Source organism: Ciona intestinalis, chromosome 3 (genome assembly GCF_000224145.3).
Source record: "Ciona intestinalis chromosome 3, KH, whole genome shotgun sequence".
NCBI classification, from domain to species: Eukaryota; Metazoa; Chordata; class Ascidiacea; order Phlebobranchia; family Cionidae; genus Ciona; species Ciona intestinalis.
Genome location: NC_020168.2, coordinates 3,247,501 through 3,260,045, shown reverse-complemented (window position 1 = coordinate 3,260,045; position 12,545 = coordinate 3,247,501). Strand labels below are relative to the sequence as shown.

Below are 12,545 nucleotides of genomic sequence, written 5' to 3'. Positions count from 1 at the left end.
TCATACACCTCGTGCCAGCTTACGAGTTACCATGTATGTTACTTTGTGGGAGAATTTTTAAATTTTTTTATGTATGGCTATGTATGGTTTGGACAACCCATTAGCGACCACTAGGTTGGTGCAAATTCCATTAAGTGTCTTGGCAAGAACACATATGCCCACAATGGTAGCAGCGACGAGCCTTGAACCCATTACATCTGGATTACAGGCAGGTGCGATTACCACTTTGCCAATTGTGCCAGTTGAATTAGTTGTCACTTTTATTTGTTGAGGAAATTTTCGCCATGAACCTTTTTGTTTGTTGCCAAAATCTTTCATACATTTTGTGACATATCCTATTTTTACGTTTTTGTCAAACAACGATAATGAAGCTTGGTGAAAAGTTTTGTATTCAAAAAACTTACTCAAGCACAATGAATTTGCTATATATTAGCAGCTTGGGGCGATGGACCAAATCTGGTGTAAATTTCAAGTCCCCTGGCATTCTGTTTAAACCAATTGGTTATTTAATAGAATCATTGATTTAGTTGCAATCATTTTTATTATAATCTGTTGGTATCAATACGATTTCAGTTTTCAACGATAAATTTTGTCATTAGACATAATGTATGAGCAAACGTACCAAACAAACAAAAAGCGGTGATTACATAATTAATTATCAAATGCAGGGCCCAGAGAAATAAGTGCCAACAAAGATTCTCGCAAATACATACTTGGTCATTTTACTATTAGTCTGAGCCCTGAAAAGAAGCATAACTTATGTCACTTCTAAACTTTCCATAATAGAATAGGTACAACGGTTAAATGGACGCCAATGATCACGATACACAAAATAATTTGGTCAAGCACAACTAAGTCTACAAAGAAAGCACAACGTGCAGTTTTAAGTAGTATCAACAAAATTTTATCTTTGAAAAACGGTAATTAATATGTTAGGAAAACTGTTAGCCACAACAACATGTGAAATAACTGTATTTTTACTCCACTATTTCTAAAAATATTGATTGTTTTCATTTAATTTCAAAACTCTTTTTCGAAATTAACTGCTCTACTGACGACTTGATTTTTTCCGATGAGTTTTTCTCAGTGGGTTGGCTAGATAGGACCTCAAATACATGATACGGAAAGTTCTCCAGCAGTGGGGAGGGAGTGGTTGGGCGGGCATGGCGAGAACCTTCTTTTGGGTTCGCGACTGCAACTATGATGTCCGACACATTGGAGACAAATTTAAACCTGAAGAAAAAAATGAGCAACGTTTAAGTACAGTTTTTCAAAATACCCCAAAATAATACCCTTTTTGCATGGTAACTGACTTACTGTACTCAGAAAAGACCAAAGTTAGCATGCAGAACGTCATAAGCGTGTGGTAAGGACAGTTTCACTTTTAACAGTTTTTACTTTTTGTACCATGCAAATAGGATATAACAAGACAAGTTAGTAATCAAACAGGAAACATAATCAACATATAAGACAAATTTCGACCTAATTCTAACAAATTGTTGATCCATAATGCTGATAAGTTGTCATCCCCCAAGGCAGAAAACCAGGCGAAATTAAAAATGTGTGACAATACATCACTTTTCCATTAAAGAAAATATTCTGCAATGCAAATATTCTTAGCGAAACTTACCATTCCTGCTTTTCTGAATCTTCACATGAATTAAACTGAGCACTTCCTTCATGCAAAAGCTTGCATATGATTGACACTCCAACCTGTAACAATTTAATACATGGCTGATACAACAAATATGTGATTGAATAAATGAAGGTAACTTACTTATCCTTGCTGGGAAATAACACTGATAACAGGATGACAAAACATAGCAGCAAAAAAAAAATCTTTTCAGAAGAGTTGTTTTAAATTGTAAGATCTTACTTGGTCCTTGACTGCTGCAGTGATGGCAAATGTTGAGAGAAGTGAACAAAGTTGAATGAATTTTGCTCGGTCAAGAGATGAGAGAACAGAGCTGATGGGGACGTATAACTCGTGTAGAACCTAAAATTATATATATATATGTGAATTTGGATACTATTGAATGAATCTAACTTATTAAGCCAACCTTGTAGTAAAAGCCAACCTTAGAAATTATAACATAGGCATCATGTTCCATGCATTGAACAACCCGTTAGTGACAATTAAATACCGTTAAGTGTCTAATTGTCTTGCCCAAATACAGCTTATTTATCTTTGTGGCAAAGGCCAACTTTAGTAATTATAACATAGGCATCCTGTTTTATACATTGGACAACCCATTAGTGACATTTATAAAAACTGTTAAGTGTCTTGCCCAAGAACACACTCATGCACGATGGTAGCAGCACTGAGCTTTGAACCTGTATACTTTGGTTTAAAGGTACATGCTTCAACCAGTGTGACATGGCATTCACCACACACAACATATTATTGAAGATAAAAACTTACCCCATCTCTTGCATCACGTTTGATCAATATTGCAAAGTGTGAGAAAATTGATTGAATCACAGTTACAGCATGTGTCTGTGGAAAGTTAAACCAATTTATGAACCATTGTACTAACCTTAAACCAGTATAAAACATTTATAAAATATCATAAAATACCAATATTGTTATAAAAATATCAGTAATATACCAAAAACATCATTTATATAATTTTTTTTTTTATAAAATACCAATTTTATTTTTATTTTTTATAATTTTTAAATTTTTTTTTTTATAAAATACCAATAATATTATTAAACTATTACCAATATACTAAAAATCATCATTTAAATACCAAAAACATTGTTTCATGTAACACATTTTTCATTTCAAAAAAGTTAAAAAAAAATTAATAAAACACAAACTTGTGGCAAGAAATGGAGAGTTCTTCCAATTAATTTCTTTCCCTTCCTGATCTTCATCACTTGGAAGATAGGATCATCGTGAAGATCGAACGCCATCCCATCATGGAGGTCGAGGACATCGAGCATCTGTCTCGTCTTCGATTGAAGATGATCGCCCAAGCTTCTCCTGGAAGGAATAATATTGGAAAAATTATGGTGGGGAAAAATGGGACATGGGGTTTTTTTTTTTTTTTTAAACACATAATATCCAAATATCCTGTTCGTATTTTAAACAATTAACAGCGGTCTATAGGAGTCGTGAGGATTCGGCCCCCCCCCCCCCCCGAATGGGGGGGAAAAAAACCAGGGGAAAAAAAAATTTAAATGAAAAAGTGTCCCATCTTCCCCCACCTTACTATAACTACTTTTGTCTTGGTTCAAAGTTGGATTTGTAACAGAAACTTGTATGTGTGTTCAGCAAAGCTGATACAAGGCATGTATTTAGCATGCTGTTCACAAAATATTTCGTTGCGAACATTTAAAGTTTTATAAATTTGCGACGAACCAGGACCCACAAACCATTGAGTTTGAGCCTACAAAAATATTTTTATAAAATTACAAAAAATCGTATTTTTGTCAAAACAGATCAAGTTAAAAGTTACTTAAATTTTAGGCCTACGAAAAAGTTTCTTGTAAAATTACAAAAATTGCGTTGTAGTAAAAAAATGTTGTAAGTTACATTGTGGATGTTTTGATAAATTGACTCGATATATATTTATTTACCTTGCGCTTGCGTTGGGTGGGCAGAGTTGGATTTGAGCTTGTAATTCTTCCATTAGTACAATGATCTCATATGCCTGGAGAAACATCATTAATTAGTTATGCTGAACCAGAGATTTTTAAAAACAGTCCATGGGAGTCTTGAGGATACAGTTTTATAATTCTTTAAAAGTTTTTTGCTAACTACCAAACATGACAAGAAAACTTACTACCTAATGGGACAAGGGAATTTTAAGTTGTTAACATATTAATACAGGTTTAAATACCTTTTCAATTGTTTTGTATACAACAAGTCTCTTGCTCAATGCTTGTCTTGTATCAGCAGCATCCCCAGCCTAAAGGAAAAACATAAATAATTTAAATTCAATAAAATAAGCTGACTCTGCTGTGGTGTCTCTTTCATGCACTCTCTATTTTAAAAATTGCTATTTTTTTTTTTTTTATGCAATTTTGCATAAATTGGTAATAGCAATAACATCATAAGTGACAATAATACTGTACATAATAGATGCCAAACTTTTTTAAATTGCTTTGAAGACAGAAATATTTAAATGCATATTTCTAGGATACAAATCTAACTTATTGGCTGTAACTTTTACTGATTAATGCAGTAAAGAAAAATCCAGAGTTGCCTTGCCTACCCCGCCACCTAAATTTTGGTGCCTTTGCTTCACATAATACTTGTATACGTAATATAAACGTAATAAAATATATCTTACAGTTTCTTCATCTTGGTTTGCAGTTTGAACAATGTCGATTATTTGTCGTGGGTTGTAGACGCTTGATGTTGTGAGTTTGCCAAGTGAGTTGGAGAATTGAACTAAAATATTAAAGTGTCAAAACATTTTTAAAATGTCTGTAATAAATTCTGCGAATTTGACCCTGATCTGGTGCTTATAGAGTTAACAATTCTTGTGTAAAAAATACAGTAACAAAATAGTGAAACATATATCTTTTATTATACAATTAAATAAACTTGATTTTTTTCTGCTACATTTTTTAAGCAGTGATATGATGTTTTTATGTTTTAACCTTACATACCTGGAACATATTTCCGGTTTTCCAAGTTGGGTTTGGTTGGTGTAATAAGACGAGCAGGTTTCGATTGATCGCTGTTTAATCTTCCCTCTCTTAATCTACGCTCAATGTAATTCTGAAATAAACCACAAAAAAATAAAACACTAAAATTTTAATGAAGAAAAAAAACAATAAAAATAAGTCAACTATTTAAAAAAATATATTCAAAAAATTAAATATTTGAAGAAAAATATTGTTTTCAAAAGCATATGATAAAATAAACAGGGCATTAGGAACATTATTAAAATTCGTATTCAAGCCATTAGTCGAGAAGTAGAAACACCAGCGCTCACGAATTACCACGGTAGTAATTGAACAAAAATAAACAAAAAGGCTCAACAACAATACACAAATGACTTTGTAATAATAATCAGTGGTTATTATTGTAATATAAACTTCCTGTTCCTGATTAGGTAACTTGGCAACATTTTACTATTAAACATCTTTTGTAATTTAAACTTTTTGATTTTTAGGAATTCTTATGTCATTAAAATGCTCTTCTTAAATGGGAACTTAATAAAAAAAAATCTAAAATGAAAATTTGATGAAAAAAATGAAATTAATGAAACTCTAAAAATTTGAAAAAAAAATTGATAAAAAAATGAAAGAAAAACAGAATTCACAATAAAACAATCACCTGATAATAATAATCATCAATTTCTGGTCGATCACTCTGTAGCGCCATCATCTGGATCCTGATGACCCAATCCTTCTCCTTCTGGTTCATGATGTTCGCGTACGGATCTCCGGGTATTCCGATCCTCTCCTCATATTGATGTCTGGAGGAAAAATTGTGGTGAAATATACACAACTGTTGCTGGAAATGTTTTTAACAAAAGTTGTAAAACTTTTTTTGTTGTTGATTCTTTGGGGGCATGAATGACAAAACTTGTATGAGATTTAACATATGCAACTTTGTGGTCATTTTTTCAACCCATTAGGGACTACTCGGTTTAAGCGATTCCCGTTTACTGTCTTGTTGTAAGACACATACGTATAGTGTCATAGCCTTGAACCCATAACCTCTGGTCTGCAGGCGATTGCTCTAATCACACATTATCATACTCAAGACAAAAAAAATTCCCTCCCCCTCAAAAAAAATTTTTCAGGATTTTTTTATAAAAAAATTCTACTACCCTACCTCTTATAATTCCTTGATCTTCCCATGCTATCATGTCCTCCATATCTCTGTTGTCGCATCCGGACATACTTGCTGTGCTCAGGATGAAGATGACCAGGGCCAAATTGTGGGGCAGGCATCGGGTGCATGAATCTGGTTGTACAGATTTTAACAAAATTTATCAGGCTTTCAAAATTTTAACAAAATTGTTATATAAGATTTTATAAAATCTTAGAAAATTATTATTGAACACAAGAATTTAACATTTGCCACAATTTTTAAACCATCTTATAGTAGGGTGGGGAAGATGGTACACTTTTCAATTCTATTTTTCCGACCAATTTGTTATTAAACAAAAAACATTCCAACAAATATTACATATATCCTTGCGTCTCTTATAGACCGTTGTTAATTGTTTAAAACACGATCAGGATATTTTGATATTGTGTGCTAAAGGATTCCCATCTTCCCCCACCCTACCATACTACTCAAAAATCCACCACGTCCACACACCTTTCATTATTGAAGCCTGGCATTTGTCGTCTCGGCACGGGTCTTACCCCACCCGGTGGGAGGTGCATTTGGCGCGGGTTGCTCATCAAGCGCGGGGGTGGAACCATAAACGCACGAGGTGACCCAATGGGACTTGGATGGTTGGGCTGTGGGGTGGGGGGTCGCATGCCAAGTCTGTTCATTATATCCTAATATATAACAAATAAAATTTAAGTATTGTTATACTTGGTATGTGAATACAAAATGGGCAATGCTTATTACTAAAAATCGATATCATTTTCAAAACTGTAATACCATGGGACAATGGTTAGGGCGCCTGCTTCTAACCTAGAGGTTAGGGGTTCAAGGCTCATTGCTACTACCATTACGGGTGTAGGTGTCTTTAGGCAAGACACTTAACGACAATTGCTGATTGTGCAATAACAAAAGTGAAACTGTGTTTATCAAAAAAAAATGACTACCACACTGCAAAAGTTTAATTTTCGTTTGAAAAACAAACTTTAAAAAAATATGTGCATTTACCTGAGCAATTAGTGGATTCATTGGTTGTTGGTTTGGCCAGACCACATTTCGGGGTTGTGGGACCCCGATAGGCATTCCACTGTTTATAATAGGTGGCGGACCCCGGATGAAAGGGGGGAGTCTTGGAGGTGGAAGTCCGGGAGGAAACTTGAGTGGAGGATGGGGAAGAGATCCTGATGATCCGGATGTATTGATAAGGTTTGGATGAGGAGGAGGAGGGTGTGTTTGTTGTTGCTGGGGAAGAATGGGTTGATTAGTTGGAGCTGTATATGGTTGCTAAGTTTGAGAGGAGACATTCAAATGGTAGGGGGGACCGCATATTTTAAAGACATCGAGAAATTCAATCAATTATTAGAGTGTTGCTTGAGAGAAGGGTTAAGAAAAGACATTCAAACAATTTTCAAACAAACAAACAGTTTTATTCAAACATACAGGTTGAGAGAAGACATTCAAACAATTAGGGATGTGCCGAAGATGTAAAAGCTTTGAAGCCCCAAGCATCAAAAAAAGCAGATGCTCGGACAGGAGCTTTTGAGTTGGGCTTATATTTATAACAATTATAATAGGGAGGATCTCATATTTGTATGGCATTTCAAGACATTTAAACAACTATAAGATTATGTTAGGAATTTAAAAGGATCTGCACTAAATTATCATTAACCAACCAAAATCCCTAAGAATGTCACATAAAATTTATGTCTTAACAGATGTTAAAGAAATTCATTACTTTGATCTCAAGGATGCATATTCAGCCCAACAGGATACCTATGTTCTATGTAATAGAGGCAGGCCTTTCTTAAAACACTTCATAATACATTGAATTTTCTAAATCGCTGGTCGTGAGTATCGACTATCTAAATTTCTAGTAGTGAATTCCTTAAATTGCTAGTTCTGCACTAGTAGGCCTCAAACAAAATAAAAAAGTGAAGATTTGAAACCAGCTAACCTGTTCAAGATGATGCATCATGTTCATGATAACATGTTTTGGAGGAGTTCCTATCGGCATATTCGATGGGGATGGACTTCCAAATAATGGTGAAACAGATCGTGGAGGCAAGGATCTATCTACGGGATCATGGTTGTTGTTACTTGGGATGCTGATGCCATATGTGGGGGAAGGTCCTCTGTGAAGAGAATAAGAGAAATTATATTTGATGACTTATGTAGTGGGGTGGGGAATATGGGACACCTTTTTCTTCATTTTCTCATCCTATTTGGTAGTAAACAAAAAAAAATTTAAAAAATTATAAAACCATTTACCCTTTTCCACAGACAGTTGTTAATTGTTTAAAACACAATCAAAATATTATGTTCTAAAAGTGTCCCGTCTTCCCCCACTCTACTATAAGTGAGGTGCTATTATAGGAAACAAGATTTATAAAAGGCAGAAGAGGCAAGTATAGTTGGATACACTTTCGTTAAAAAATCTAAATTATTGTGAATTGTTATGTTCACAGAGTAACGCAGCTCAGATAATTGCAAGGTAGGCCTTTCTACTCTGCCACCACATGTTTGGAACTTTTGGTTGCTGTGATGCATAGCATGTATAGTACACTAGTACATAGGGCGATCCGGTCTATATCTTCAATTTTTATAACAATAACATGATAATTACCAAGCTGAACCGATTACTCACAGTTCAAACTAATGGTTATGGCTTTCTATAAGGGTGAGATCTTACTGAGACAAACGCCAGGAATCATTGGATTTTGTCGAAGATTGACCCATTTCAACGTATGATATAATAGATTTTTGATTTTTTAAATAAATATCAAAGGCTACCTAGGAGAGGATGTTCCTTGCATTTCTCGCTCTAAGTCTTCAGCCGAAACTACAAGTGGACTTGAGAGCAGAGACGGTCGGTCAAAGTCAGATGTATCACGTGAAATGGATAATATAGCTTCGTCCTGTGGGTTAATAGGTTACCAAACATTTTACAAGCATTTTAGGGAATATAGGTTTAATAGAAGTATAGCATATCCATATGCTATGTTTCCTGGGGTTTAGGCCATAATTGACCCGTTAGTAGAAAAAAGGCAGAGTACTACTGCATAGACCTCACCAGACGTTGAAATAATGAAACCGGTTAACCTGTCATCTAATATTTGTTCACAGCATCAGAATCGTTCTTGTACTTTGTTTATTATTGATTGTAACTGTTAAGACCAAGCATAACAAGAAAATAGGACGAATACATGACACTCTGAGTCATGTATTAAACGGTACAGTCATATTTTCACCTCAAATTGTAAATTTCCGTTGTCGTTAATTGGTTTGTTATCCACTGGTAAAGTGAGTGAAGCAGAAAGAATGCTTTGGCCTAAAGATGACTCATTCCAAATATTTCGCTGTAAAAAAACAGATGTTTAAGATTTTACAATTAATTTTATGCTGGTATTGTAACCAGGTATAATGTAATATTTGAAAAATATTGTTCTAGTAAAAAACCTAAATTTTATTTCAGCAACCTTTATCTGCCATAGGGCGAGACTTGAATTTAAACTAAACCGAAAAAAAAAACAATAATAATACATAACAAAATATAAAGAACCTACATTACAATTGAGGGCATAAAACTAGAATGCAATAGAGTAATATCCTAGTAGGACAAATTGTTATATATAGTTAAGCAATAAGGTTACTTGCACAGTAATATGAAATATATTAGAAATGTTGCCTAAACTCAATTACTTACCAAATTATCCGAAGTATAAAGATTATCTGGTCGGTTAAATATGTTGGAAACATTTGAGTTGTTGAATCTTGGACCTTCATCCTCACGTGAGTAAAAAGGTGGCAACCTGAGATAAAGGTTTAGTTGTATTTAATGATATGAATAATAAACCATAATGTAAGAACAGGACTTCATGAAAAAAAAAAGTGTTTTTTTTATGTTAATTTAAATTCAATTATCAGAAAATGCAAAAATTGACAATAACACTTCCATATTTTTAAGGAAAAATCACACCCTAAAAAACATGACCGGAATTTTTTTGTGTTTACATACAATTTTTATGATACAACAATAATGTTTCTTGAAAATACTCAAGCTATCCTTCAACAACGAAAGTTGGAACAAGTTGTAAATAAAATATATTTGCTCACTTTGGGCTTGCAGCGAGATGAACTGACTGGGGTTGTCGCCGTAAACTGACAATCGCCGGGTCGATCATGTCTTGATCCTGGTCACTGTTTAGTACAAGTTCCTCCACAGCTGCTGCTAGCTGCTGATTGGACCGTTCAAGTTCCTCATCGTCCAATTGGAGCGGAGAATGAAGAGATTCGAAAGTAAACGGTTGAAGGTCATCAACTTGGTTGTTGTTTTCAGATTCTGGATATGTAAAAGTGGGATCGGAATTATTTTATTTTACAAGCTTGAAAACATCCAAATATTTCATTGGAGTTGTAATATTTGACACAAAGCGTTTGAAAACTGAAAACTTCCCGGACAAGCAGTGACAGATACACTTTACATATACTGATATATTGACGTAAACAATAATTGTTTGTTGGGTGCTGCTCACAAGATCAGATACTACTGCTATAATACAAATTTAGGCAAAAGCAAAAAAAAAGTGACGTTTAGCCAACAGCTTAGAAGTTCAGGTTTGACTTGGTACATCCCAAGTACTTACCTATGTTACTATTTATTTCTTGCTTTCTACCAAGCACACCTTCATGTAAACCAACTAATTGATTATGATCAAGTTCCCAATCTTCCTCTGGAAATAAAGCAAGTTCATTTTGTTGGTTATTCTACACAACCGTTTATAACTTTATAAGTGGTTTATCAAGTGAAAAAAGTAAATCAAACAAAAAATATAAAATTATATATACATATATAATAATTGCTAAAATCCGGCAAATTTAAAAATAAAAATTATCAAATCAAAATGCGTCTGCTGCTGTAGTTTATCTGCTGGTCACAAATAAAGTAAGTTTTACTCAGTTAGCATTGATTTTCACAAAAAGTGTTTAATATTTAGAAAATATTACACATTTAATCTACTTTTTAAAGTTAGTTTACAAAATAAATAAAACTTGCTTTAAGTATCAGCTGTGCCAATACACACCAATAAAAAGTAGCCATCAATTATTAACCATTATGGTGAAGGATATTACTATTTTATTAAGCCATACAAGCATTCTAAAACAGTTTAAACTGTCCACAAAACTAATAAAACTTAACTTTGCGGTAACCTACTGTACAAACACATTTGTAATTAAATTGTACCATCTTTAGTATTTCCATTATATATATATAACTTTTTCGAATAATTACACAACAAACATATTTGTTTTTTTTGTCAAATTTGTAGATCTTTGTCATATAATATTTTTGTGCTCATATTTCCACCCAAAAAATATGCAGACTTTGGAATCTAAATTTTAAGACAATTTTTCAAGACACCTTTATAATAATGAGGTATGAAAACTTTTTCAAAAACTTCACATGAAACATCAAGAATTAGAAACACGGACCACCTACCAACGGCTCCAGCTCCAAATGTATCCTCATTTAGCAAGTCAATATTATCTTGACCAAAACTTGCTTCGTTATTCTGATAATTGTCCATACCAGCACCCTGTTTATCATACACAAAAACACTTTATGATTGTAGGTAGAAGTAGAACCTCGATAAAATATAGCTATATGCAGTTTATGCTCTTTAACGAGTGTATAATTCTGTTATTTAACAATTTTTTAATGATAAATAATGTTATATTTTGTAAGTAAATGGCTATGTGTGGTGGGTGGAAGCGACAATAGCAGAAACACGTATATATATTTGCTCTCTTAACTTTTCTACACCTACAAAAATTATGAAAACAACTGTTTTAGAGTATGGGCTAATCACATAAACAGCATACACTAAATTTAAAACTTACAGGTGTTGAAGAAATATGTTGTAAGTATACGTCGCTCATTTTTCACCAGATTTCTGTTCCAGTACATATCTATTGAAACATTTGGAGCAAGACAAAATGCTTACTGAGTTTCTAATCATAACGATATAAGATAAAACAAATTTTTAAAACGAGTTTATGCAAATTTGAAATTAACCTACACTTGTCTATACATTGGCACTTCGTTTGCCATTACATATATTTGTATTCGGAAAGAATTATTGTTATTATGTACGGAAACATTTAAGCAGAACTCATATTCTCTTCAAACGAAACAGGAACCCGGTTTATAATAAAACTTATAATAAAACAAACTAAACAGTTATTCCGGAACATAATTTACGGAATCGTCTGACGAAAGATTCAGAAATTACAGAATTTTAGAGTTAGCCAGAGTTATAGCCAGCCACAATTAATGCAGTACGTTATCTAAAATTCATCAATGCAATCTATAACCATTAGTGTTTTTATAGGTTGTGAATACTTCGTAACTGCGGCAAGTCATTGTAACGATTTGCTTTTGCGCTTTTTCCGCGGCGAAAGATCTGCTAATCCGAAAAATACATTAGTTTATTAGTTTTTACTTAAAATGTGGTCCTAATGTTGCTGAGACAGACAGGGAGTACCTACTGGTAGAAGTGCAATTAGCGTCTTCACTGCTAAGTAAGTTCATTCGCTTCGTAGTCAAAAGATACTAGGTACCTACCTTTAATTGCCCCATCATTCGTCGATGACGGAAAGTCGGTCGTCTAGTCACAAATCGTCTCACATACGAATAGGTTGCTATTTTTCCACGATTTATTTACAACAGATAAGTAAAACA

General features: G+C 33.6%; 1 protein-coding gene across 1 annotated transcript; it reads right to left on the bottom strand.

Moving 5' to 3' along the window:
- Positions 1–522: 522 nt before the first annotated feature.
- On the bottom strand, positions 523–12,524 carry LOC100175139 (protein PAT1 homolog 1). Its single transcript, XM_002127203.5, has 22 exons — positions 12,429–12,524; positions 11,705–11,773; positions 11,304–11,400; positions 10,450–10,536; positions 9,920–10,145; positions 9,510–9,615; positions 9,055–9,162; positions 8,597–8,721; positions 7,761–7,938; positions 6,815–7,048; positions 6,293–6,480; positions 5,801–5,932; positions 5,297–5,438; positions 4,624–4,735; positions 4,302–4,402; positions 3,849–3,917; positions 3,586–3,659; positions 2,824–2,989; positions 2,423–2,497; positions 1,877–1,996; positions 1,631–1,713; positions 523–1,233 (listed from the first exon to the last, which is right to left on the bottom strand). The coding sequence occupies exons 2-22, from the start codon at positions 11,741–11,743 to the stop codon at positions 1,011–1,013; spliced, it is 2,685 nt and encodes an 894-aa protein (XP_002127239.1). The 5' UTR covers positions 11,744–11,773; positions 12,429–12,524; the 3' UTR covers positions 523–1,010.
- Between the last annotated feature and the right edge of the window lie 21 nt (positions 12,525–12,545).